This window comes from Chelonia mydas, chromosome 24 (genome assembly GCF_015237465.2).
Source record: "Chelonia mydas isolate rCheMyd1 chromosome 24, rCheMyd1.pri.v2, whole genome shotgun sequence".
In the NCBI taxonomy this organism is placed as follows: Eukaryota; Metazoa; Chordata; order Testudines; family Cheloniidae; genus Chelonia; species Chelonia mydas.
This window is the reverse complement of record NC_051264.2, coordinates 3,500,806-3,527,900: the sequence shown is the minus strand read 5'-3', so window position 1 is coordinate 3,527,900 and position 27,095 is coordinate 3,500,806. Positions and strand designations below refer to the sequence as shown.

Genomic DNA, 27,095 nt, shown 5'->3' with positions numbered 1-27,095 from the left:
AAGTCACATCTCCCCTCCTACTGGAACTAGTTCTTCCCCATTGCTGCTCCCGAAGATTTTTTTAGTCACTTCTCTTGCAAACTCTGCCTGGATTGGAAGCATCGAGCAGCAAAGCACTTGCAAATAGCACGGCTCGGTTTGGTTGCTAGCGTTTGTGCTGGGGGCTTTTAAAGGAAGCCGGGAGGATATGGCGCGTAGGCTTTTATGAGCAGAGCGGTCACTGTTCTGTTGTGAAATGACAGGCTCGCTGCAGAGAAACCACACGGAGTCTGCTGTCTTGAAGGAGTCTCTTTTCTGTCGCTCGCTGTCAGAAATTCGCCTCCTCTGTCATCTTGGGGTGTCAAGAGCAGGGAGGGCAACATGAAATATTCCAGCTATTAACAGCGACCGGTGCAGCTGATTCTCTCTTCTGGAACCAGATCATGAGGATCTCCTTGTGTCTGCTGCTTTTCTGTGTGGTACATGGTGGAGGTACGCGGTGTTAATTTTTACAGCAGGTTCGAGGGAACCCTGTTAACTCACCAGCCATGTCACCGAGTCTGTGCAACAGACAGGAGGGGGGGCTACACGGCTCAAGAGCTCAGTCGTAGGCTGCAGAACTCTTCACCTTGAGGTTGCCAGCTTGGTGGCCATGCAATAAGCTTGGGGTGGGGGCGGGTCTCAGTCCCAAACGGACAAAACAGCCACTGAAGCTGGGTCTGGTTATCTCCCCTTGCTGGCACCTCAGCAGGACAGTCAAGGGCCAAAGGCACGGCTCCCCTTCCTCAGCCCCAGAGCAGGAGGGGGGAAATGGACGGTGAGGGGGAAGAGGGTCTGGTCTTTTAGCTTGATGATGGAGCAGTGCAAAGGGAACGGGAGTGCAGGCAAAAAACTGGCCCTTTGCATCTTAATTTTCTTTATAGCGCTGCAATGAACCATGGGGATAATTACACAGCAGCACCCGGGCAAAGAGCAAATTGTGGGCGTTGACTTTAACCCCATTCTCAGGGATGATAGAGAGAGAATCTATTATACATCTATAACAATTCCAGAAGCATGTCCTCAGGTGGGGTAAATCAGCATAGCTGTATTTACTTCAGTGGAATGGTGCCGATTTACACGCGGGGAGAATCTGGCCTCTTGGTTTAGCTAAGATCTGCCGTGGGCTTGAAACGCACCATTTGCAAACACGTATATAGAAAAAAAGCTACCTGAATGTTTGCAAACAGCAGCTAATCCGAAGGTGCATCCAGGCTCATTCAAAGCTGCGAGTTGAGTTTGGCAAGTTGTTTGCGCTTGGTGTTTCACACCATTGAAACAGCTCTGCAGTGGAATAACCGACCTGAATTGCACAGAGAGAACAACTTTCTTAAACTCTGGGGACAACGCTGATGATAAAGTCACTGGCCTAAATCTTCCCAAGTGACGAGTGATTGGGATGTTTCAATTTCTAGAGGCCTTCAAGGGATCTGTCCTGAGCAAGCATCCTCTGAAACCCAGCTCCCTTTGAGGGCTCTCGAGTCGGGCACCCACAAACGGAGACGCCAGGGATAGCCCCTCACTCTTAAAATTCAGGCTGATTCGTATCATGCTGTAAGCTCACCTGGGGCTCTGCACATCATTTTGTGTCATGGCCGCTGAGGGGAACGTTTTCAAAAGCACCTAAATCCCACTGGCTTTCCATAAGACGTAAGGACCAGATTTTCAAAGCTGTTTAGGTGCCTAAAGATGCAGAGAGGTGCCTAGAAGAATTTTCAAAATCACCCTGGCACCTAACTCACATAGGCACTTAGGTGCTTTTGAAAATCCCACTAGGGCACCTCAGCACCTATGGGAGTTAGATGCCTAGGGGGACTTTCAAAGTCATCGTGGTACCTAGCTGTATCTTTAGGTGCCTAAATATTTTGGAGATATGGCCCTAAGTGCCTAAGTCACTTTTGAAAATGGGACCGAGGTTCCTAACTCACTTGAGTGCTTTGGAAAATTTTACTCTGAGTCTATTTGTGTTGCAACATTTTTGGAAAATTCTGCCTTGTGTTCTAGCTCCCCCTTGAAGCGAGGCTCCTAGGGCCCTGTTTACCCACCTGGGCTAATGCCGATTTACTTCAATAGCGAGCTGCGGCCAGTGCTTTATACTCTGGGGCGATTTGGGTGGGTGGGCTGGCAAAAGATAGGCTGCAGGCATGGCTCCAAAGTGGGCTAATCTCTGAAGACCGGGTGGCGTAGCAGGCTGGTATGGGACCGCAGAACCTTTCCCTGGTTGAGATCCGGTGCAGGGCTGTAATGACGGACAGGTATCATCAGCTGGAAGCTGCTTGCTGGGCTGCACCGTAGGAGACGCTCTCAGCCCACTTCTCAGAGTCCACATCACAGGGTTGTGCCGCAGTCCTCGTAGAGGGACCAAAGAGAGCCTGCAAACTCCACCATCCCTCTCACTGCTTCAGGCTGATCCCTTTAGGGCAGGTCTGTGGGGGAGCATGGGGTGAGCTTGCATTACCCCTGCTGAATCAGTTCTGTGGAAGCCTGTTTGATAGTCCTTCCATCAGATCAGGGCCTGGATTAGCAGAGGATTTGGCAAATGGTTCGAGTGAACAGATGTGGTTTAAACAACACCCTGTCAGCCAATTCCTGCTCCCAGTAACACCAGTGTGAATGTTGCATTGGATTTACATCAGCGTAAATAGGAGCAGAATTCAGCCCAGTGTCTCTGTAATGTGTGTCTGTTACTTTTTCTGCACCAGGGTGCACGCTTGGGGCTGTGCAGGCAAATCAAAATGCCTTACGTTCTCTGAGCCAAAGAGTTTAATTACTAAAGTGGAGAGCCTCAGCTGGGGCCAACTGAAATCACCTGAGGGATTTCCATGGAGCTGTGTCGACTGACACCTGCTGAGGATCTGGCCCTTAAAATACTAGACACAACACGAGGGAGAAGAAGAACAGGATAATCGAGGAAGGGGAGCAAGACTGCAAAGATAAGATCTTGCGGTTACAATGGTTAGTTGTGTCCAGTACATATGGTACCTACTATACGTACTATACATACACAGGGCACGGAGGCTCAATTCTCCTCTCATTTCCACCAGTTTTGCACTAGTCCGGCTTCCCAGGGGTTGTTCCCGATTCACACTGGTTTCAATGAGAAGCAAATCAGGCTGGATGTGATCCTCAGCAGCTGTTAATCCATTGCAGCCAGCAGTGCTATGCCAATTTACACCAGCTGAGGATCTGACCCACTGTCTTTAATCTGGTGTGTATGTGAGTGTGTGTGTGGTGGGGGGGAGGGGGGGAGAGGGAGGAGAAATAAATCTAAAAAAGAACTGTTCAGTCCCAGAAACAGGACATGTTTCTAAAAAGCCATGATTGGAAAGGGTTAACTATAGCCTGGCAAGGCAGCCCTTGCTCAGGTGATGAGCCTTTATGGAAGCAGCCAGGATTAACAGAGGATCTGGCAAAAGATTAGACCAGAACCTTACTTGAAAACTGAATTCCCACTGGCCTGGCTGTTCACACCGTCACACAAGTGGCAATTAAACAGCAACGGGTTGGGTTAGGGTGGCCCCATGGGTGGGGCCCCTACCAAATTCACAGTCCATTTGGGTCAATTTCACAGTCATAAGATTTTAAAAAATCGTAAATTTCATGATTTCAGCTATTTAAATCTGAAATTTCAGGGTGTTGTAATTGTCGGGGCCCTGACCCAGAAAGGAGTTGTGTGTGTGTGTGTGGGGGGGGGTCACAAGGTTATTGTAGGGGGGGGTCGCAGTACGGCTACCCTTACTTCTGCGCTGCTGCTGGTGGTGGCCCTGCCTTCAGAGCTGGGCGGCCGGAGAGCTGCAGTTCCTGGCCAGGAGCCCAGCTCCGAAGGCAGGGCGGCTGCCAGCAGCAGTGCAGAAGTAGGGACGGCACGGTAGGGTATGGCCCCCCTTCCTTCTGTGCGGCTCCCTTCGGAGCTGGGGCCTTGGTCAGCAGCCCTCACTCTCTGCCGAGCTTTTCAGGCAGTGCAGAAGTAAGGGTGGCAATACTGTGACCCCCCCCCCCAAATAATCTTGCGACCCTCCCTTGCAACTCCCTTTTGGGTCAGGACCCCCAATTTGAGAAACCCTGGTCTCCCCTGTGAAATTTGGGCAGAAGATAAATGTTCAACCTGGAGAAATGCAGATAATATATCTAGGGTGTTAACAAGAATCCTAACCCACTAAATGTCGTTAGTACTGGGTTTCCTTACGAACAAAGATCAATAGAATTGTGGACCGTACAAGAAGATTTCTTAAAGTGGCAGCAAAGAGGGTCTCAGATTGTCATGTCTAACAATTGGGAATATCCCTTTAAATCCAGGGGTCCAGTGGCGTTGAAGAAATTCATCTTCCCCTTCCTTCCTTTCTCAGTCATTGTGGGTAGCAGCCATTTCCCCCCTGTCAATCAGGCCTGTAACCTAAGCATCATCTTCAACTCTGCAGATCGTCACATCCAGCCTGGGTCTGAATCTCACTGATTCTTCCCATCGATAGGGCCCTACCAAATTCGCGGTCCATTCTGGTCAATTTCACAGACATAGGATTTTTTAAAACGTAAAATTCTTGATTTCAGATATTTCAATCTGAAATTTCATGGTGTTGTAACTGTAGGGATCCTGACCCAAAATGGGGTTGTGGGAGGGTCGCCAGGTTATTGTAGGGGGGGTCGCGGTACTGCCACCCTTACTTCTGCGCTGCTGGTGATGGTGCTGCCTTCAGAGCTGGGCGGTTGGAGAGCGGCGAACGCGGCCAGTGGGAGCTGCGATCGGCCGAACCCGCGGACGCTGCGGGTAAACAAACCGGCCCGGCTCGCCAGCGGATTTCCTTGACGGGCCGCGTGCCAAAGGTTGCCGATCCCTGCTCTATATAAATCCATGGTACGCCCACATCTTAACTACTGTGTGCAGATGTGGTCGCCCCATCCCAAAAAGGATATATGGGAATTGGAAAAGGTTCAGAAAAGCACAACAAAAATGTTTAGGGGTATGGAATGGCTTCCGTATGAGGAGAGATTAATAAGACTGGGACTTTTCAGCTGGGCAAAGAGACGGCTAAGGGGAGGTACATGAAATTGCAAGCCCATTAGCAAGAATTTTTAATGAATCTGTAAACTCAGGGGTTATACCATGTGACTGGAGAATTGCTATCATAGTTCCTATTTTTAAGAAAGGGAAAAAAGGTGATCCGGGTAACTACAGGCCTGTTAGTTTGACATCTGTAGTATGCATGGTCTTGGAAAAAAATTTGAAGGCGAAAGTAGTTAAGGAAATTGAGGTCAGTGGTAATTGGGACAAAATACAACATGGTTTTACAAAAGGTAGATCGTTCCAAACCAACCTGATCTCCTTCTCTGAGAAGGTAACAGATTTTTTAGACAAAGGAAACTCAGTGGATCTAATTTACCTTACTTTCAGCTAGGCATTTGATACGGTTCCACATGGGGAATTATTAGCTAAATTGGAAAAGATGGGGATCAATGTGAAAATTGAAAGGTGGATAAGGAACTGGTTAAAGGGGAGACTACAGCAGGTCATACTGAAAGGTGAACTGTCAGACTGGAAGGAGGTTACTAGTGGAGTTCCTCAGGGATCGGTTTGGGGACCAATCTTATTTAATCTTTTTATTACTGACCTTGGAACAAAAAGCGGGAACGTGCTAATAAAGTTTGGGGATGACACAAAGCTGGGAGGTATTGCCAACACAGAGAAGGACCAGGATATCATACAGGAAGATCTGGATGACCTAGTAAACTGGAGTAATAGTAATAGGATGAAATTTAATAGTGAAAAGTGCAAGGTCATGCATTTAGGGATTAATAACAAGAATTCTTGTTATAAGCTGGGGCACATCACTTGGAAGTAACAGAGGAGGAGAAGGACCTCAGAGTATTGGTTGTTCACAGGATGACTATGAGCCGCCAATGTGATATGGCCGTGAAAAAAGCTAATGCGGTCTTGGGATGCATCAGGCGAGGTATTTCCAGTAGGGATAAGGAGGTGTTAGTACCGTTATACAAGGCACTGGTGAGACCTCATCTGGAATACTGTGTGCAGTTCTGGTCTCCCATGTTTAAGAAGGATGAACTCAAACTGGACAAGGTACAGAGAAGGGCTACTAGGATGATCCGGGGAATGGAAAACCTGTCTTATGAAAGGAGACTCAAGGAGCTTGGCTTGTTTAGCCTAACCAAAAGAAGGCTGAGGGGAGATACGATTGCTCTCTATAAATATATCTTAGGCATAAATACCAGGGAGGGAGAGGAATTATTTAAGCTCAGTACCAATGTGGACACAAGAACAAATGGATATAAATTGGCCATCAGGAAGTTTAGACTTGAAATTAGACGAAGGTTTCTAACCATCGGAGGAGTGAAGTTCTGGAACAGCCTCCCAAGGGGAGCAGTGGGGGCAAAAGACATATCTGGCTTCAAGACTAAGCTTGATAAGTTTGTGGAGGAGATGGTATGATGGGATAGCCTAATTGTGGCAATTAATTGATCTTTGACTATTAGCGGTAAATATGCCCAATGGCCTGTGATGGGACACTAGTTAGGGTGGGATCTGAGTTACTACAGCGAATTCTTTCCTGGGTGTCTGGCTGGTGAGCCTTGCCCACATGCGCAGGGTTTAGCCGATCGCCATATTTGGGGTCGGGAAGGAATTTTCCTCCAGGGCAGATTGGCAGAGGCCCTGGGGGGTTTTCGCCTTCCTCTGCAGCGTGGGGCACGGGTCACTTGCTGCAGGATTCTCTGCACCTTGAAGTCTTTAAACCACCATTTGAGGACTTCAGTAGCTCAGACACAGGTTAGGGGTTTGTTACAGGAGTGGGTGGGTGAGATTCGGTGGCCTGTGCTGTGCAGGAGGTCAGACTAGATGATCATAATGGTCCCTTCTTACCTTAAAGTCTATGATTCTAGGTATGATTGAGGTCTATAAAATTATGGACTGGTGTAGAGAACCTAGATAAGGAAGTGTTGTTTACTCCTTCTCATAAAACAAGAACTAGGGGTCACAAAATGAAATGAATAGGCAGCAGGTTTAAAACAAATAAAGGGAAGTATTTCTTCACCCAACGCACAGTCAACCTGTGGAACTCCTTGCCAGAGGATGTTGTGAAGGCCAAGACCATAACAGGGTTAAAAAAAGAACTAGATAAACTCATGGAGGCTGTTAGCCAGGATGGGCAGGGATGGTGTCCCTAGCCTCTGTTTGCCAGAAGCTGGGAATGGGCGACAGGGGATGGATCACTTGATGGTTCCCTGTTCTGTTCATTCCCTCTGGGGCACCTGGCATGGACCACTGTCAGAAGACAGGATACTGGGCTAGATGGACCTTTGGTCTGACCCAGTAGGGCCATTCTTATGTTCTTATGGGTTGATGCAAAGCAAAATATTTTTCCCCATTGTGTTTAGTTTTTGGGTGTTTTGCTCTTTAAAAAAAAAAAAAGAAAATCAAGGTAAATTTCATTTTGAAAATGCCTCAATGAACCAGTTTGACGCTTTTAACTTTTACCCCTTTTTTGACCAAAACTATTTGCCAAATTCGACCCACGACAAAAAGTCAAAATCTTGAAAGTTTTGCAAACAGCAAACCAAAACAAGAAAGTTGGTTTGGGTCAATCAGAATGCTTTGTTCTGATAGCTTTGAAACGTTTTATTTTCAATTTTGACCAATATTTATACTATAATTACCTTAAGTTTTGAAACAAAAAGTTTTTTTGAACCAGGGAACCAAAATGTTTCATTTTGTCAAAATAGGGTGCAACAATGTAAAAAACTTACTTTTTCAAATTGAGAAATTTGTCAAAACCGCCACTTTCCCGTGAACAGAATGGATTTGACAAAGTGACATTTTTTTAAATGGGAAAATGTCTTGTTGCAAAATTTCCAACCAACTCTGCTAGAAACTTCTATTTTTTGCAAACTGGAAGGGGGGATTCTCACCTAATCACATGATTCCGGGAGCTGGGGCTTGAAGGAAAACACTAACTATCATGAGTTTCATGAAAAATTCCAAGAGCTGGCAATGCTGCTAGTTACCCTGTCTTAGCACATTTGTCAAAGTATTCTAGTCCGACTCCAGGCAATGAGCTATTTAGTTCCTCTGAAACCTCCAGGATTGGGGCCCTGTTGTGCTGTATGAAAAGATTTTAAAAAAAGACAGACCCTGCCCCTGAAAGCTCCCAGTCTTGTCTATCCCCTTTCTCCAATGGGTATTTGGGTATTTTTTTCTTTGTAAGTGGCACAAATCCTGCACTGAACTCCATTAGTGTTGACTTCTGCACCTCCAGAGTGACTCCCTGCAGTCAGGAAAATGCCACCTGAGTACAGGGTTCGAGCAGAACCTGACATGGGATAGGACCCATAGGACTGAAATACATCTCTCTTCTGCAGTGGAAAGAGGACTCTGGAAAGCTGTGTTGGCTGAAAGAAACCCACAGGTGATACTTGTCACGCTGTCTGGAGTGGCTCACGACCGTCAGTGCTAACTTCAGGGCAGACTGTAAAGAACCAGGGCACAAACGCCAACTGGTTGTGGGTTCTATACTTAGATTTCACCAACCAAGTAACACATGTCAACTCCTCAGGCCCTAGAGCAACCTTAATAGGGAGCCCCACACGGTCCCCTTGGGCACTCTGAACTATCTTGCCACACAGGCACACCTGCCTCTGTGATGGGTGATCTGGTCTCTTACACTAAAAGTCACAGCAGTATTCAGGTAACGACCAGTCACTTACCCTAGGTCAACCCAAAGACAACGCGTGTAACCAACCCTGTAACGACCTAACTAAAGGTTTGCTAACTAGGCAAAAGAAATGAGAGTTATTGACAAGGCTAAAGCAGGTGAACTTACACAAAGAGTAATAGAAGCGTCTGCAATAAGCAAACTTGTACGTCCTTTAGGGCTAACCCAAGCCAAGCAGCTCGGCAGATCTCTCACTAATGTGTAGGAATCTTTGCTGCTCAGAGTCCAGACAGCATAAAGAGATCAATTTCTTCTAAACAGGCATTTTTACTCCCTTCCCCCAGCATTCAAACTGTGATGGGACGTGTGGGCTTGCACACATCTCCTCTTCAGGGGTGTGGGGGAAGCAAAATTAACAAAGGCTTTTATCCACAGTGGTTTGTCTGATGTCTGTAGACCTTGTGGTGGTGGGGAGGAGAGAACCCTGCTTGTGGTAAACGAGCAGTTGACACTTAATATTGTTTCTCTCCTGACTGTGGGGCATCTACAGTCTCAGCAAACTTAGAGTTACAGAGCAAACACTGAACATCACCTTATGGCATGGGAGGCAGATATTATAAGTAGGATTAATACATGCTGCGTCCTACAGGCATTCCATAAAGTCTGGACACATTCTTCTGACTCTGCTATCGATGGTAATAACATTAACACACAGGTGAGCCAGGCGAGTTTCCTGCTCTGCATTTGTCAGCGTTCAGGGAGGCCTAGGGCATGAGCTGGCACCTGGTCTGCCAGTGTCACAGGACACATCAGCAGTGAATGAGATAGGCGCAGCAAGGGGCAAGCAAGCTGATGTGCTTTGGGGATGCATATACAGAAGTATCAGGTCATGGACTGGAGAGGTGATTGTGCGTTGCTCGGTTGCTAGAATATGCGGTTCAGTGTTGGATCATTCAGTACAGGAGAGTTTACAAACTGAAGGGAATTCACAGACAAGCAGCACAAATTATCCAGGGGCCAGAAAAGCTCATTTGTGAGGAGAGCTTAAAAGAGCTAAATATGTAGGGCCCGAGTTTCATTTTCACGAAGGTCTCTTTATATCATGCTGGCCACGTTAAAGGGGCCGTAAGTAGATGTAGATTACAGTCGCTCCCATTTTGAGGCTGCTTTACTCTGGCAGAGGGGAGTAAAGGGGCCTTAGGGTAAATGAGCAACAGGCCCATAGCTGTGTGCTATCCATGGATAGGGCTGTGGAGTGGGAGCGAGTGAGAGCAGATCTTCATCTGGTGTAAACTGACATAGCTCCATTGCCTGCAATGGGGCTGTGTTTTCTGATTGACACCAGCTGGGGATCTGCCCCACTTCCCCCCTTCCAGGTTCTGTTCCCAGCTCCGCAACGATGCATACTGTCAGTCACTTCCCTGCTCCGTGCCTCAGTTTCCCCAGCTGTAAAATGAGGATAATGACGCTGACCCACTTTTGCAAAGTGCTTTGAGATCAATGGATGAAAAGCCCTGTTATGAAAAACGGGTTCTTATTTATTACAATATTCAGTTTCTTAAAGAGTAAACCTAAGTTTTGGTGTCATACTGAGCATGGGACAATACTTATTCTAGCTTCTTTCTTTTGATTGTGTTCATGTAATTCAACCTTGTCCTTGTGGCTATTTTTATGTAAAAGTGTGTGGGGAAGAGAGGGCAGGGGGCTGCCAATAGGATTGTCCTGGAGTCTTCAGGAATTCAAGATTAATCTTTAATTAAAGATTGTCATGTGGTGAAACCTTCAAGAAAAATGTCCAGCCCCAGGAATACCTTCAACCCCAATTGGCAACTCTAGTGTTAAAGCTTACACTGGCTCCGCTCTGTTTTGGAGAACGCTGTCTCAGGGAGACACTCAACCTGTGAGTTGAATGCAGCTCAGGCTGTCTGCTGAGCAGAAGACGCACAAAGGTGTTAGCACAGACCACAGTGTTATTCTAAGCCCGGCCGGTTCGAGGCAGTGGCTAAGTGTGTGATTCGCTGTACAGTGGCCAGCCCTGCATCCTGTGGGTTGAAGTGAGACCTCACTTCCACGTAGACCCCTTGCTAGGCTGCTTTATGGGAGGCTCAGTCCTCTATGCGACTAAGCCACCATGAGTCTGCTGGAAACGGGCAGCTGAGGGTTCTCCCTCTTTCAGGGGAAGTCTTGGGTGAGTAAAGCCAGTGTAAGGAGTGTGTCAGGGAGGACTGGGAAAGGGGCATGCCAGGTGCAGGAGGGGGTGGGGCAGAGCCCACAAAGCTCCAACAGATGCTTGGTGGCACAGGGTAAGTTAGAGCAGCCCTGAAGCTGGTCTAAGTTACACCAGGGACCGTTCCAGTCTCTGGGATGCCCAAGATAAGCAGAGTGGAAGGGTCCCATGTACCCACCTGCCCCCACAGCTGAGCCAAATAGAAACTGAGCACAACTGAGGACTGAAGACCAGAATTTTATTTACGCTCTCAGGCAGCGTAAAGGGGCATCGGTGTGAATGAGACTCAGGCCCTCTGTGTCTTGCTGTGGCTGCCTGCGCCACGGGAAGTGGGTCTAGGAGGAAAGCATCTGTAACAACGGCGCTGTCCTCGCACCGGGCACAGCAGCTTCTGCCCTGCACCTTGGTGGGTGCTGCTGGAAGAGGGAGGCTGGGCTCGATGGGCCAATGATCTGCCCGAGTGAGGAAGCTCCGGTCCCAGGAATCCTGCTCACCCCAGCGGCTTCCTCTACTTCCCCCCTGACAGCAGCTGTGAGGGGAAAGAGGGAAGCTGTTTAACAGCCCCATTTGCACAGGCCTGTCCCTCCTCTGAGGGTCCCTAGAGCAGCTTACCTGCACTGCTGCCTCGGAGACAATGGCACCTACTTAACCACACACAGGAAAAGGCAGATGAGCAGAAAATACTCACGCTCTTGGGGGTTATTTTTCAAGAGCTTTTCAGTTTGACGCTTTGCAGGAGCTGCTAGCGTCCAGGGGCTGCTCCGGGGCTGGTGTGGAAAGAGAGTGTGGGGCTCCGTGCAGCTTCTGGTGGAAAGGGGTCCAAGCTACAGTCCGTAAGGCCATCCCACTTGGCACTGTCATCTAAATGCTAATGAATGAAAGCTCATTTCCCAACCTGGGTGACCGACTGAAGAAAGAATCCAGGGCCCGGATGAGCCAGGGAGACTGAACGTCTAGCCAGGAGTATCAGTGATGATATTCTGGTAGTCCCCAGGGGCCATCATGTGTGGCTGAGTGGATAGAACATTGGGCTGGTATTCAGCAGACCTGAGTGTTTATTTCTAGCTCTCCTGCTGAGTGACCCTGGGCAAGCCACTTCTCTTCCCCATGCCTCAGTTTCCCCAACTGTAAAATGGGGCTAATGAACTGACCTCCTTTGGAAAGCACGTTGAGATGTACTGATAAGAGCTAGGGGTTATTAACACGTGGGATGCTGCACATACGCAGTCCCTGCCCCATAGACCTTACACTTTAAATAGACAAGACAGAGATTGGAAGGAAAGAGTAGCCCCACTTTTAGGAGGGAAACTGAAGCACAGATACGTGAAGCGACTTGCCCCAGGTCACCCCTGGAATCTGTGGCTGAGCTGGCCACACTGAACCCAGGCGTCCTGAGGCCTAGCTCAGTGCCTTAGCCACAAGCCCATTCCACCTCTCCAAGAAGCGTGAGGCAGTGGAATGGATGGGGCTGTGGATCAGCGTCCCCAGGGACGTGGTGGAAACCCCTTTGCCCGCGACAGTGAAAAGTGGGGTGGAGCAAGGACTGAACTGGCCACTGGGGCTGACCCCACCCGGGTGCAGGTCAGTGCTGATGCAGCCGCTCTGTGGTTTAATAGAGGACTCCAAGCTGATCAATTCAGCACCGTTCACCAGCACTAAATCCCACCCACCTAAGCCAGGCCAGGAAGTGATCCTGTTTTAGCCCATGTTTCCCTGACAAGCTTGGGACCCAGTTAACCCTTCACTCACCTGCTCTTTGTACTTTTTAACCTCCAGGTTGCAAAGAAATGGAAGTGGCCGCAATTGCCGGGGAAGCCGTCCAGTTACAGCCAGTGACATTGCCGGACCCTTGGGCAGAAATCACCTGGAAGGTCGCACTAGACTCAGCAGAGTCGTATCGGCTTGTAACATTTAATAAAAAGGAACCCCATGACCTTGGGTCAGCCCCACATTTTATCAAAAGAGTCACTTTCCACCCTGAGAACCTCTCACTGCAGATCGATCCCGTTAAGAAGTCAGACAGTGGCCTCTATACCTTGGAAGTTGACCCTGGAGGAGGCCGAGTCAACATCACAAGGTTCCGTGTCTCTGTGTTCGGTGAGTAGCAAAGATCACGTTTTCCCCAGCGTGTGTCACTGACGGCAGCCACCTTCCTCAGCATCTCTCACCAGGGTCTCTCCTTTCAGACCGAGTCCGGCAGCCAAACCTCACGGTGCTCTCTGCCCACCAGGAGCTCGGCAAGTGCAACATTAACCTGTCCTGCTCGGTGCCTGGCGCTGACAGAGTCACCTACACCTGGTCCCAAGGCACGTCCTGGATCCCGTCTGACAGGGACCATCAGCTCCATGGGCACCAATCCCTGCTGAACTTTGTGATTAATGCAGACAGCAGTGACGTCTTCTACCGATGTAATGCTAGTAACCGAGCCAGCTGGGACGCAGACACTGTAGATGTCAAACCATTGTGCAACTCCCCAGCCACAGGTAAATATATGTGTGGATTTATTGTCTTCTGCAACTTAGCATTTGAAATGCATGGGCCTCTGGGTCTGGGGGCAGCCAGAGCTCTGGTGGCTAGTCGCATAGGTTTCAGTGATCCTGGTGTGTTTCCACTAGTGCGGATCTTGCTCTCTTTGACTCGTAGCTCTTATATAGCATGTTCCAGGTGTAAATCTCCAAGCACTTCACAAAAGAGGGCAGTATCATCACTCTCATCTTACAAATGGGGAAACTGAGGCACAGAGCAGTGATGTGACTTGCCCACCTTCACATGGGGCAGCTGGGAAGTGAGATAGGGATTTTGGGATAGGTAGAGCTCTCTGGGAAACATTTCTCCCCCCTCCCTGAACACGGAGAAAATTTACACAAAATAACAAAATTGTTTCAGTCTAAATTTTCCACACAACATTCATCAGTAAACCAAAACCCAAACATTTTTGGCCAAGGCCCATATTTTTTGATTTTGGGTTTTTTTTCCACACAAAACTCAAAATTTTCCATCGGAAGCAGACGCTCTTCATGAAAATATTTTATATAACCAAAAAAAAAAAAAGCAATTTTCGGTCAAAACACACGTGAAGGAAAATTTTTGACCAGCCCTTTAGCCAGGATTGGGATTTTCAAAGAAGCCTGTGTAAATCCAGCTCCCAAACCCCAGCGCAGAGGGGCCTGTGTGCGAAACAGTTTAGAACAGGGTAAAGTTCGTCTGCGAAGGCAACAGGTTTTGGGGGCTGGTCCAAGCCCATGGAAGTTCCTCCTGCGGGATTTAAGACCCACCACAAACCTCACACTACCTTCTGTTCCCAGTGCAAGGGGCACATGGTCCATACATGTTTGCAAGTAAAACCACTGGCTAGGGAAAAGGATCTGGGGGTTACAGTGGATCACAAATTGAATGAGTCAACAATGTGATGCCGTTACCAAAAGGGCTAATATCATTCTGGAGTGTATTAACAGGAGCGTTGTATGTAAGACACGAGAGGTAATTGTCCCACTCTTCTGATCATTGGTGAGGCCTCAGCTGGAGTCCTGTGTACTGGTCTGGGCACCACATTTTAAGAAAGATGGGGACAAATTGCAGAGAGTTCAGAGGAGAGCAACAAAAATGACAAAAGATTAAAAAAACCAGACCTGTGAGGAAAGATTAAGAAACACGGGGCTCGTTTAGTCTTGAGAAAAGATGGAGGGGGAGGGGGAACTGACAGCAGTCTTTAAATATGTGAAGGGCTGTTATAAAGAGGACTGTGATCAACTGTTCTCCATAGGACAAGAAACAATGGGCTTAATCTGCAGCAGGGGAGGTTTAGGTTAGATATTAGGAGACACTTTCTAGCTCTAAGGGTAGATAAGCTCTGGAACAGGCTTCCAGGGAGGTTGTGAAATCCCCATCATTGGAGGTTTTTAAGAACAGGCTGGACAAAATCCTGTCAGGGCTGGTCTGGATTTATTTGGTCCTGCCTCAATGCAAGGGGCTGGATTTTATGACCTCTCAATGTTCCTTCCAGCCCGACATTGCTGAGATTCTAGGATTCAAATAGCTCATCCCAGTAAAGGGATAGGCAGGGATACACCTGCCATTTCAGATGTCAGCGCTCCCAGTCCCTGCGAAGGAGGGTTGAGCTGGTTAAGTAGTAGGATGGCAGACCTCAGGAAAACCAGCGGCACTGTCCAAGGGAACAGACTTGCTGTTATTCCTCTTGATTATGAGCTCTTCAGGAAGTGCCTCTTTGCTATAATGATGCTTGCAGTCGCACTTACAAAGCCTCCGTGGAACAAAACAAAACACAATTGAAAGTTTCCTCCCAAATGAAATTAAAATTTTAAAAGTTGCATTTTATGTCGATCAAAACATTTCATTTCAATCAGGTGAGAACATTGTGTTCCTATTTGACCTTTTCAACTTTTAAAAAAAAATAGCAGAAATGTGTTTCAGAATGAAAAGCCAAACATTTCATTCTGAAAATGGCATGTTTTGACATCAGAGGAAAAATGAAGCCTTTTGATAAAATTTCACTGAAATCTATGGTGTTTTTTTCAAAAAATGACTTTTTTTTGTCAAACCTTTTCAATGAAACATTTGTGACCCACTCTAGTCACAAGTATTGTAGTGGGTGATGTCCCTATAGAACTAGAAGTGAGGGAAAGAGAACTGATTGGCCAGCCAAACCGGCAATCATCCAGAGAAACAGGGGAGGGACTTCCTTTCTCTGCAATGAACTCTGGGTAGGAAAACCCTTTATAAAACTCCTGACTCCCTCTGAGCAAGAGAGTGAGAGTTGTAGGGCTGATGAAGAAATGTCACCTTACCTGAAGGAACCTGGCCTGTGTAAGACATAGTAGGGAGTATTTTGAGTGAGTAAACAGGCTGATGTCAAAAAGTCTATTTTGTTGGTTTGGTTTTTTTATTTAAAAATTTTGGTGGTTTTGGTTTTTGTTTTATTTTTTGCTAAAAGTCTCTGAATTGGGCCCCGGTGGTCAGCTTGGACAGACTTGCTGCTGCACTTGGCCAGTAGCATGCTAAGGATCTGAGTAGTATGTGTATGAGAACATCCGTAGAAGGCGTTACAGATGGTTATCTGCTGTAGCCTGGTGTTGCAAGCTCTTGTGATTTTGTTGCAAGTCTTACGACCTTAAGCATTTTCACTGAAGCCCCAACTCCTAGAGTCAGGCGACAAGGTGAGACCCTCAGCTTTCATTTTTTAAAAAAGTAAGTTTCTAGCCATCAATGGGTTTGGGAGATAAACCTGAAAATATGATCCAAGTGAACCCGAAAGGATTGGAAGCCAGAGGGCAAAATAAAAAAAACCCAACAACATGGGTTTTGTAACCCAAACTCATGATTTTATTGAATACCAGCGATTGGCAATATTTCTCATCAGTCTGTTGGGCTCTGTGACAATTGGTCTAGCATTTACCAAAGCATCTACTGCCCATTAACTAACCCATCATAAAAATGCTAAAAAGTAGGGTGGAGAATAAGGGTCAGGAAAGGCTCTGGCATTCTGCAGTGTAACGAGAACTCGGCTTTTCACCTTTCTCTCTTACAGACTTTTTTCAGAAAGTCCCACTGTGGGCAATTGTTGCTGCAGGGCTGGGGCTGCTGCTTCTGCTCACAACGCTCACCCTCATCTTCCTCTGCAAGCATCGGAAGAAGCGAAGTAAGTGGTTAAAAGGACGCTCATCCAGTAGAGGAACGTCACCTTCAGGTCATGAAAGCAGGTTAACATGAGGACCACATACGGATGGCGGAGAGCTGTCTCTGCACCGTCAGTCATCCCTGCTGACACTTGTGTTACACTGGAGGTCAGGCTAGATGGTCACACTGGTCCTCTGACTCCATTTTGGACTGAAAATCTATGAATCAGACACTGGCCCTGTAAACCCATAGTAACCCCCTGAAACTGCCTCGTGTCTATAGATTTTTTTTTTTAAATGCTCGTCCTGATTTACTGCACTGCAGCCAGACCCTGGGGTAGGAGGCCAAGAGTCTTAGAGGAAATGCTAATATCACTGGGACCAGGGTGGGTGGCTCTGGGAAACATCAGGGCTGAGAGTGATCTGTTAGTGGCAAGCTGTCCACACCCTGTGCAACCCTGAGCAGAGGGCTTTGCCTGGAGTAACTTTCACCCTGTGAGAATGGGATGTGATGGGGTCTCTTGCACAAGTTGCTTTGTTCTGTCTCTTCAAAGGTTCCTGCAAAGACGGTGACCCACCCCTCACCCTCTACGAGGAAGTGGAGGACTCCCGCACCAGAAGACACACTGTGAGTCCCGAGGGAATCCCTTCGTTTTCCACCTTTGTAGGCAAGGCCAGAGCAGTGCTGTTACAGCCCACCTGGCTTAATGATGGCAAAGGCTGAAATCTTTCGCAGAGAGTGAGTCTCATGGAGTGCCACCCTGCTTTGGCAGAAAGAAGGAATATCGCTGACAGCCTTCCCACCTAGATCAGATAGAAAACCGTCCCTAGGAACATGGGAATTGCCAGACTGGATCAGACCCAGGCCTGTCTGGTCCAGTATCACCTCTGCGAAAGTGGCCAGCACCAGATGCCTCTGGAAGAGGAAAGAACCCTTCTCTAGGCAGGTGTGGGATAACTTGCTATCAAGGAAGGCCTCATTTTCATCACTAATAGTCTGAGATTGGTTTGAGCCCTGAAGAGTGAGGTTTTTATCCCTTCCAAAGTTCTGTTTGCATTAATTTTTATAACTCTGAATATCCTTGTTCTCCATATAAATGTCTGCCAACCCTTTTTGACTCTTACCAGCTTCTTGGCCTCAATGACATACCGTGGGAGTGAGTTCCACAGTATAATTATGCATTAATTGAAAAACTAGTTCCTTTTATTGGCTTTGAATGTGTCACCTTTCGCTGTCATTGAGCATCCCTGTCTCAACACAAGCACAAAGAGAACAGACTTCTGAGCTAATGCCCTAGAAAGCCCCATGTAATAATACATGTGGCAGGTTGGATCCCCCGTCCAGGATGCCACCTGATGTACTGGGATCTCGCTGAGCCTGCCTGCTCCACTAGCCTGGGCTCCCTCTCTCTGTTTTGCTGAGTTAGGCTCTCTGGCCTCTGGCAGCGCCATACACAGGTAAGGGTGCACGAGCTGTAGAATCGCACCGTCTGCAAACAGCTCTCTATGAGAAGACTCAGCTAGGAAATTGCCCAGGACTCAAGTGCAGCTCCCCCCTGGAAAGTACACCCAGAATAATATTGTCTTTCTCTGTAGAGAAATCTAGACAATGTAAGCTCATAAATTCACCCCCTCCCTCAATGTGGAGAAAGATATGCACAGCTTCCCTCCCCCTCCCGCCACGATATAAATTGCACAAACAGCTTTCCTCCCTCCCCCCAGATATGAATTGCACAAACTGGATTTTTGGAATAAGTTCCAAAAGCCAGTTTCTGCAATTCATATCTGGGGGGAGGGAAGCTGTGCATATCTTCCTCCACATTGAGGGAGGGGGTGAATTTATGAGCTTACGGTGTATAAACTATAACAGGTAAATTGTAAGTGATTATAAGAGATTACTGAGCAAATGAAACAAAACACGCAAAGTGGGCTTAAGATCTTAGAGACAGGTTTCAAGAAGTAATTTCTCACCCTAAATGTCCTTTTAGGAAAGTTGCAGAGTTCCTGGAGCTTAGAGTTCCGGTTATTTCTCTTTACAGACTGGACCCCTGTCTTAGTCTGGACTCAGCCCTTGCCTTTCCCTCAGCTCAGTTCCTTGGTCTCTTCAGATACTTTCAGCAGTCTTTCTTCTTGGGCAGGAAGGCAATGGAGAAGAGTCCTGTTTGCCTTAATTCCCAGCCGTAAATAGAATTTACGTAAGGCGGGAAGCCTTTGTTTCCAGTGGAAAAGTACCAGCAGTATCCAAGGTGGCACTTTTTACCAGATGACATTATTACCTGATCTTGCAGTGTCAAAGCAACCATGAAACCAGGTTTATTTGCAATGTCCAAAGGAAGGAACTCCTGGAAGATGGGGATCCACATCTTTGAAGACTCAGTGTCTTTTTCCTAATAGCCCATTAAGGCTGATTGCTTATTGTCTGGTGGGTGTCTCCAAGTATAACCACAGTTATAATTGTTACATAGTTAATATTCCTAGCTCCAGATAGAGAAATGTTACATGCATACAAATTGTATAATCACATTCAGTAAATTATAACCTTTCCAATGATATCTTACATGAGCCATCTTGCATAAAACAACGAGGAGTCTCGTGGCACAAGAAAATGTCAATGGGACAATCCACCCTGATTGAATCATTGGCCCTCCCACTTGATAAGGCAACTCCCATCTTTTCTTGTGCTGTATATTTATGCCTGCCTAATGTAATTTTCACTCCATACATCTGAAGAAGTGGGTCATAACCCACGAAAGCTTATGCTCTAATAAATTTGTTAGTCTTTAAGGTGCCACAAGACTCCTCATTGTTTTTGCTGAAACAGACTAACACGGCTACCCCTCTGAAACTTGCATAAAATTTATCTTAATTATGTCATATTCATATCCTAAGCATATTTCTGTAAAAAAATATGGAGCATCCTGGCAGCATACGTAACTTAGCACTTCTGTTGCTGCCTTTTACCTGTGGATTACAAAGTACTTTTATGAAGTCAGGTCAACATAATTACCCCCATTTTATGTATGGGGAAACTGAGGCACAGAGTGGGGGAAGTGACTTGCTCAGGGTCAAAGCTGAGCATGAAACCTGGGTCTCCTGATTCCCACTCCAGTGCCATTTTCACTGGACTGTGTATCCAGTTGGGGTGACTAATTTACCTGAAGTTTTGAATGCCACGCTCCACCCCAGAGGGGGCTGCCTTGCAGTGGTGTGGGAAGTAAACCCTGTGTATAGTGTAAACATAGCTTTGCAGTCCTGCAGGATAGAAGTGCTATAGAAATACGCTTGTAAGATTTGAAATAAGAAATATATTTTCCAGATAGGTCAATGGAACGTCTATCAACATGCAGGATTCATTCATAACCACCTGCTGCCACCTTCTGGCCAGTTTAGAGCATAGCTGCTCCCTTTCTGATCCTCTGCTGCCCCCTGGAACTCATTTCATCTCACTCTATTGGAGCCTGCCGCAGACTTAAAATACTTTCCCTGTATTCGTCTTGTCTTTCCTGTTTTGTTACATTTCACTTCTGTGCATTTCTTGGATAAGTGGAGCTACTGTCAGATGAGCAATGGGGTTTTTCAAAATAAAAGTACAGATATTTAATGTATAAAAGCAGCATAAAAACAGAGGTAACATTGTTGGTTAATGTGTATATGCACCACTGTCCTCTACTGACTGGAATCAGAACTCACCTGTGTGTCATAGGCCCTGTACTGCTATTTGCTAATGGGGATTTCCCTTTAGCTCAGGTTTCAACGACGGGGACTCTGAGCTCTATCCCTGCTGTCACTGAGATGTTCTGGGTGACCACAGATTTGTAAGAGTGATCGCTGAAGGCCTGACCAAATAAGTAAATGTGCTGCTTTGTTCCAAACAAGCTGTAGGTGATGAAGCTGCCCCTCCCCAGGGGGAATGGCCAGACTGAACCTTGTGGTCTGGAGGGCATGTTTGTCTGTGGAAAGGCTCTCATGACTTGAGTCCCCTCTGTGGCCTCTTCACACTGTATGTCTTAGCTTTGTGAGTTTAGCTTTAAGGAGAGATGGGATCCAATGCTTTATGAAACCCCAAAGAGATTAATTCTGCCACATTCTCGCCATCCACTTCTCTTGTATCTGTTTTAAAAAAAGCTGATCAAGTTTTTTTGGCGTGACTTCTTCTTTGCAGTCCCCCAGCGTTGGTTGTCATTCGTGGGTCCATCATCCTCTAGCAACCTGAGTCAGAGCTCATTGAAGTGGGTGGAATGGTTCCTGTTAATTTCATTGCACGTTGGATCTGGCCCCAAAGGATGGTTGAATTTTATTCTCTCAGCAGTTGAGCCAGTGATCCTGATTGAAGAGACAGGAAGGAAATTAAGTCCCTTATTTTTTTTTTTCCCATGACTAAGATATTTAAACCAACCTGGTTGGTTTTTTTTTTTTTTTTCCCTGTACAGAATGGAAATGCACAGGGAAGAACTGTAGGAAACACCATCTACGCTGAGATCAACTGCAACCTGAAAGTAAGCGCCCAGTGGTCCTCCCAACCCAGGTTCACTCTGCTGCTTTCAAACCATAGGTTTTGTTTTACATCAAGCTACTCCCTGTGCAGACGTATGGATGAAAGGAGACACCTCTTAGGCCTGTGGGACCAGATCCTCTATTGGTGTAAACTGACATCACTCCATTAACAATTTACACTAGCTGAGGATCTGGCCAATGGTTCTTGAAGAATCATAGCAATGCCATGCTGGAAGGGCCCTTGAGAAGTCATCAAGTCCAGCCTCCTGCACTGAGGCAGGACCAAGTAACCTGAGACCATCCCTTGTCCAACCTCTTCTGAAAAACCTCCAGTGACAGTGGATTCCACAACCTCCTTCGGAAACCTATTCCAGAGCTCAATTCCCCTCAGAGTTCAGAAAGTTTTTCCTACTAGCTAACCTGTTGTCTGATTTGTTGAGTGGTTATTGATTATATTGACTTAAGAATTTCCAACTGATCACTGATTAGATTTGAGGTTTGAAAGGTTCTAGTCCCGGTATCAGCACAACAGAATGAAGTTCAATGTCTGGTTGGGAACCTGGACATGCACAATGATCGCACTCACCTGAATGTTCCTACCCTCAAACATCCACAGCTGGTTTCTGTTCCTATTCCTCGGGTTCCCTGATCTCACTTTACACCCCAAATCCCCTAAACACAATGTTATCAGTTCCCCAATAACTCTGGGTAACTCCCTTATGCTCAGGCTCAGAGGCCTCCAAGCCTTACGCTAACTACTTAAGGGAAATATCTCACAGGTGTAGACCTGTAGGTTCCTCATATCACTGTTCCATAAAATACCTTCAGGATAGTTCTATGAGCTAGAGACTGGAATCTCCCTTGCTGCCGATTAAGCCCGTTACTACTTGGCCTACCTTCAGTGGACATGGAGAACCATTGACCCCGTCCTCTCTATAACAGCCCTTAACAGATTTGAAGACTTATCAGGTCCCTTCTTTTCTCAAGACTAATCCTGCCTAGCTTTTTAACCTTTCATAGGCTCCTCCCTGCTTGGTCATCTGCAGACTTTATAAGCACGCTCTCCACTCCCTTATCCAAATCGCTAAGGAAAATATTGAATAGTACCAGGCCCAGGACTGGCCCCTGTGGGCCCCCCGTCCAATTCTGACAGTGAACCATTGATAACCATTGATTACCTTCAATCCATAACATTTTTGCTCTGTTCAAGTTCTAATCTAACTGTACCTCTTTCCTTGAACAGCCCTTGATAAAGGGCTGTATTCTAGTGGTTTGTGCTAGTCACTGGGATACCTAGTCTTGAATCTCAGCTCTCCAGCTGACTCACTGGGTGAGTGAAGTGTTCTGAGACCTAATGACCAGAAGCACTACGTTATTATTAGTAAAAGGATCATTGGGTCAGGTCCTCGGCAGGTGTACATTTTGCATAGCTCCACTGAAGTCAACAGAACTATGCTGACCTACGCCAGCTGGGAGCTGGGCCCTTTGTCCATCATTTGCTCTTCACTGATGTTGATTGTCTTGACTTTCCCCAGCCAGCAGACTTCACGGTGTATGCTGCTGTCCAGAGGGTGAGTATGTCTTGCTATGATGGTAGCCATATCTGGGCAAGCCACAGTGAATAGCCGTATTGGGTTCTGAAAAGGTTTTCATCCTATGTAGCTGGGCCCGCTAATGTGTGAAGGGTAAACTTTCAAGGGGCTTGGCAGGATTTCCCATCCACGTTAATGGGAGTTGGCAGCGTTGTTGTAACCCCGTCGGTCCCAGGATATATGAGATGGGGTGGGGGAGGCCATCTCTTTTATTGGACCAACCTCCACTGGTGGAAGAGATGAGCTTCCGAGCTCCTCTTCAGGAGCAGGTCTGGGGATGCCCATCAGTGTGCGCGCTAAATACAGTTTGGGGTGGATTGTTAAGCATAAGGGGTCAGGCATGTTGTAGGAGGCCCCCTGAAATGGAGCGGGCAAATAGGGTGAGTTCGTTATACAAAAGGGGTTCGAAGGGTCAGCAGGCAGGTGTGTGTTACACATTGTTGACCTGGACTGGAGCATTGCATGATTTGCACCTTTAGGCTGTGGTTTACAAAGGGCCCTAAGGGAGTTAGACACCTGCGGTGAGATTTTTCAAAAGGTATTTAGGTACCTAATGATACAGATAGGTGGCTAGTAGGTGTCTAAGCTTTTGAAAATCCCATCTGCATTTTTAGGCTCCTAAATACCTTTGAAAATCTGGCCCAAACTTCCATTGACTCAGGCCCATTTGAAAATCCAAGTTGTAAAGGTTGGAGGGCAACATTTTCAAAGGCACCTAATGACTTTGATGGTCCCCATTGGGACTTGTGCTACTGACATTGACTTCAGAAGGGGCAGGACTTCACCATTAATGGAGCCAGGATTTCACCCCATCCTCTAACCTTGATGGCTTGGCTAGGTCCCACTGCCAGTCGATGGGAGTCCTGCTCCTACGTTAGGTAGGTGCTTTTGAAAATCCCAGAGTCTAACACACAACGCCCAGCTCAGGGTCTGCCCATCAGTGGTGGAGGGATCGTTTTGTCCACATGCAATCCCTGGATGGCCCCACAGGAGCAGCTACGTAGCTATTGATAACATGGCCCCTTAGCAAGTCCTGTGCGTGGAGGTGGCAGAACAGGAGTCGGGTCTGAGGTGAGCATGCAGCTGTTTGGTGGACTTGGCATACAGATCTCCACCAGCCTTGAAGGAGTCCCAGGGGAAGCACTCAGCACTTGGCAGGATCTGGCCCTTTGCATGTCTGGCTTTGCTTTGCCATTCTGCACCCTGCAGCCCCATCCAACAGGGGCATGAACTGTGCTATTTAGGCTCCTGTCCCTTTGGAGTGTTACCCTTCCTGGTGGAATAAGGGTCAAAGCCCTTTGCAGCCCTTGTTCCCTGATGGCTCGACGAATAGCAAGGCAGATTGATTGCCGAGTAACAAATGTTTGCACGTGTTCTTGCCAGAGCATCGCAGGGAAGCTGGGATTTATTGCCTGGCTTATGGATGCCATAACCAACCATGTCACTCTGCTTCACAGCCTTCTTCTGTTAAGAAGAAGAAAATCAGTCCGTCCTTGATCTCGACCATCTACATGGAGGTAACGGGTGTGCTGCTCCGATCCTGCCACATTGAATCCCTGTGGTGCTCGAGGGACAATGAGCCCGACCAGCAGCTGAATGTTCCCTCCCCCCCCAGAGCTAAGAGTGGCCACTAACCTCAGGGCAAAATGCTGGATTCGTCCCTGTGACCTCATTCCCTGTGGTGGTGAGAGGGAGGGAGTGTTTACCCCTCCTCCAGCTCTGCAAAGGGAAAGAAAGAGGAAAATTCCACATAGGTGTGGGCCAAATTCCCTGCCGGTGTAAACCAGCTGTAATTCCATTACATCTGCTGTCACCCTGGTTTCAGTGGGCTCAGATTCTTACCTGGTATAAATAGATGCAGTCCATGTTGACTTATGCCAGCTGAAGAGCTGGCCCCATATGTTTATTTCTCCTGTCTGGGGCCTGATTCTTCCACTGCTGGGCATGAGCAGCTTCCACTCGCTCGGCTGACAGTGACCCCCCTCCGGCTGCCGCTCCATTTCAAAGCGGCGCGAGGCGGGCCTGCTCACGCAGAGCCGGCGCGGTCTGACCCTGTTCTGTCGAAGGAACCTCGGAAGCTGCTATTCCCTGCAGCCTGTTCTCCAGGGCTCTGTCCCTTCCTCCAAGCAAGCCAGCTAATGTAGGCTAACGCTCGCAGCCAGGGTCTGCCTTTGGCTTCAAAAGCATTGCTGAACAGCCTAATTATATAGCTAATTAATTAATTATATAGTGAGTGGCGCGAGAACAGAATCACCTGCTTGCCGCTAGATACCAATGAACATCTTTGTTAAAATTCAGGGCCAGGGTCCCCACCTGCTGCACCTCAGCTCCAGTTTCCTTTTCACGGATCTGCTGGGCTCATCTCCCATCCAAACACTGTCCTGGTCGTTCCCCATCAGTGCTTGATTTTCGATGTGGCTAATTTCCTTATGAAAATTCTTATCCCGGTTTGTGTATGTAATGTGATTTCCTGTTCTTGAAGTACATTCAAGGTGGTTGGTTTTCTTGTAGGTTCAAGAAGCCCCTTCCAGACCCAGGCGTCCTCAAATGCTGCGCTCATCTTCACCTAATCCTGGGCATCTGTATTCCTAGCTTCCGCAGCCCCTCGCGGCAGGACACCATCTTCCTTTCCTTAAGGGCCTTTTGCTCTTGGAGCGAGCTCCTTGCTGATGGACAGACCTCGACCTGTGCAGATAAGCACAGCTTTGATCCGAGCTGCTTGGATGCACAAGACTTGGGGGGTTTCCTCCTTGCGTTCAGAGAGGAAATATCACAATAACAGTGTCTTAGAATCATAGAATAACAGAGTTGGAAGGGACCTCTGGAGGCCATCTAGTCCAACCCCCTGCCCAGAGCAGGACCAATCCCAACTAAATCATCCCAGCCAGGGCTTTGTCAAGCCTGACCTTAAAAACTTCTAAGGAAGGAGATTCTACCACCTCCCTAGGTAACGCATTCCAGTGTTTCACCACCCTCCTTCATTCGTATCATGCAGTCCCAGGCCAAACCGTGAAGGCTCATGGAAAACAAATACACAGAGGGAGCAGAGGACAGATACCGGAACTTTTCTTTCATTGGGAAAGGTTGTTTGAGAAGGTTTGATGTGGAAAGATGGTTGGTTTGGGGGTATTTTATTTTATTTTGTTAATTTCAGCGGGTTCAACACTCCTGTGCAGTTTGCACGCAGAGATGTGTAGAGATTTAACTGTATAAGCAACGGGTATTGTGGGTTAATTTGCTTCATAGCTTATTTATAGCTTTAAAATATAGCTAAGCAGGACAGATGTAGGGTGTAACTCACCCTAATGCTAGTGTAAATCAGGAGTAACTCCACTGAAGTCAACTGGACCAAATACTCTGTTGGTGTAAATCAACTGAGCTCCAAGTTACTTATCCTGGTTTGACGCAGCTGTGAGAGGAGATTCAGCCCCTACTCTTCGGGGAGGTATCTAAGGGGCAGGGAATGGCACTGGAATTTGCTGTTCTAAGTTTTGGTGACTGAGTTGTATAAGAGCCCAGACCCAGGTCTCGCGTCATCCTGAGGAAGATGATGGCTATTACCAATTGTTTTATTTTATACCAGGGGAGCCCAGTGTCTCCTTAGAGTGAGCAAGAGCCAAAGTGACTAGAAACAAAAGTGAAAGTGACCAGCCAAGTTTGTCCTGGCTGAGGGAAATGCAAACCGGCAGAATAGAGAGAATCAAGAAGAAGTTTTGAACCTTCCAGTGACTTCCCACACTTGCGGGGGTAGTGGCTTTGGTGGGCTGCTCCTAATGATCTGAATCCTGGGTCAGGATATTCCCCTCCAGTTGCACCCTGTGAAGCATGAACTGGAATCACTAACAGGAAGCTGTATTGCGAGCCCTTGCCATGCCTGCTACAAGAAATAAGTTGAGCGAGGCTGGGGAAATTGTAATGTCCCGGTGCTCTGCAGAATTTGTGTGTGTGTGTATAGAATTTCCAGCTCAGATCCTCAACCGGTGTCACCTGGCGCAGCTCTATTGAAGTTAATGGAGCTATGCCGTTTAGACCAGATCTTTAGCTTGTATAATGTATTTAAAGAGATGTAGCTGTGGGAAGAATATCTTTTGTATTATATTGTAGGTGAGGCCAAATGCTCAGGAAAAATAAATACTACTGTCTGACAAGTAGTTGTGTGTATGAATATCTATTGTTGAGTATAAATACTTAGCTTTTGTACAGCATTTTTCATAGGGTCTCAAAGCACCTGACAAATATATCCTTTTTTCTGACTGCAAATGGTTCATGAGGTTTAAGTGGGATGTAAGTATTGGACAGACTTTGTCCTGACCCTTGGCATGAGGGTGAATTTCAATCTCTAGACACATCTGCCATTGACATCACCAGAAATTCTGCACAGAGGGTTTGATTTTATACCCACTGGAATTAATGAGAAAGTTCCTGTTAATTTCAGGGTGGGAGAGAGGAAGATGACCCTTTTTATATAAGC

General features: G+C 47.1%; 1 protein-coding gene across 9 annotated transcripts; it reads left to right on the top strand.

The window, feature by feature from the left end:
* Positions 1-340: 340 nt before the first annotated feature.
* Positions 341-26,775, top strand: CD244 (CD244 molecule). Of its 9 annotated transcripts, none has more exons than XM_043535225.1 (9): positions 341-471; positions 12,682-13,002; positions 13,092-13,388; positions 16,451-16,561; positions 17,093-17,166; positions 20,969-21,034; positions 22,568-22,603; positions 24,082-24,141; positions 25,136-26,775. In XM_043535225.1, exons 1-9 carry the CDS (start codon positions 423-425, stop codon positions 25,214-25,216), a joined length of 1,095 nt encoding a protein of 364 aa, XP_043391160.1. In that variant the 5' UTR covers positions 341-422; the 3' UTR covers positions 25,217-26,775. The 9 variants fall into 9 exon arrangements, 8 of the variants coding, with proteins under 8 accessions (XP_043391160.1, XP_043391161.1, XP_037738649.1 ...); XM_037882722.1 differs by lacking the exon at positions 341-471 and adding an exon at positions 10,753-10,866; XM_043535226.1 differs by lacking the exon at positions 24,082-24,141.
* Positions 26,776-27,095: the final 320 nt, after the last annotated feature.

Coding starts and splice junctions, on each gene's coding strand:
- CD244 (XM_037882719.1), top strand. CDS start 10,794: ATGCGACTAAGCCACCATGAGTCTGCTGGAAACGGGCAGCTGAGGGTT. Junction 13,003..13,091: donor GTTCCGTGTCTCTGTGTTCG/GTGAGTAGCAAA, acceptor CTCTCCTTTCAG/ACCGAGTCCGGCAGCCAAAC. Junction 13,389..16,450: donor GTGCAACTCCCCAGCCACAG/GTAAATATATGT, acceptor TCTCTCTTACAG/ACTTTTTTCAGAAAGTCCCA.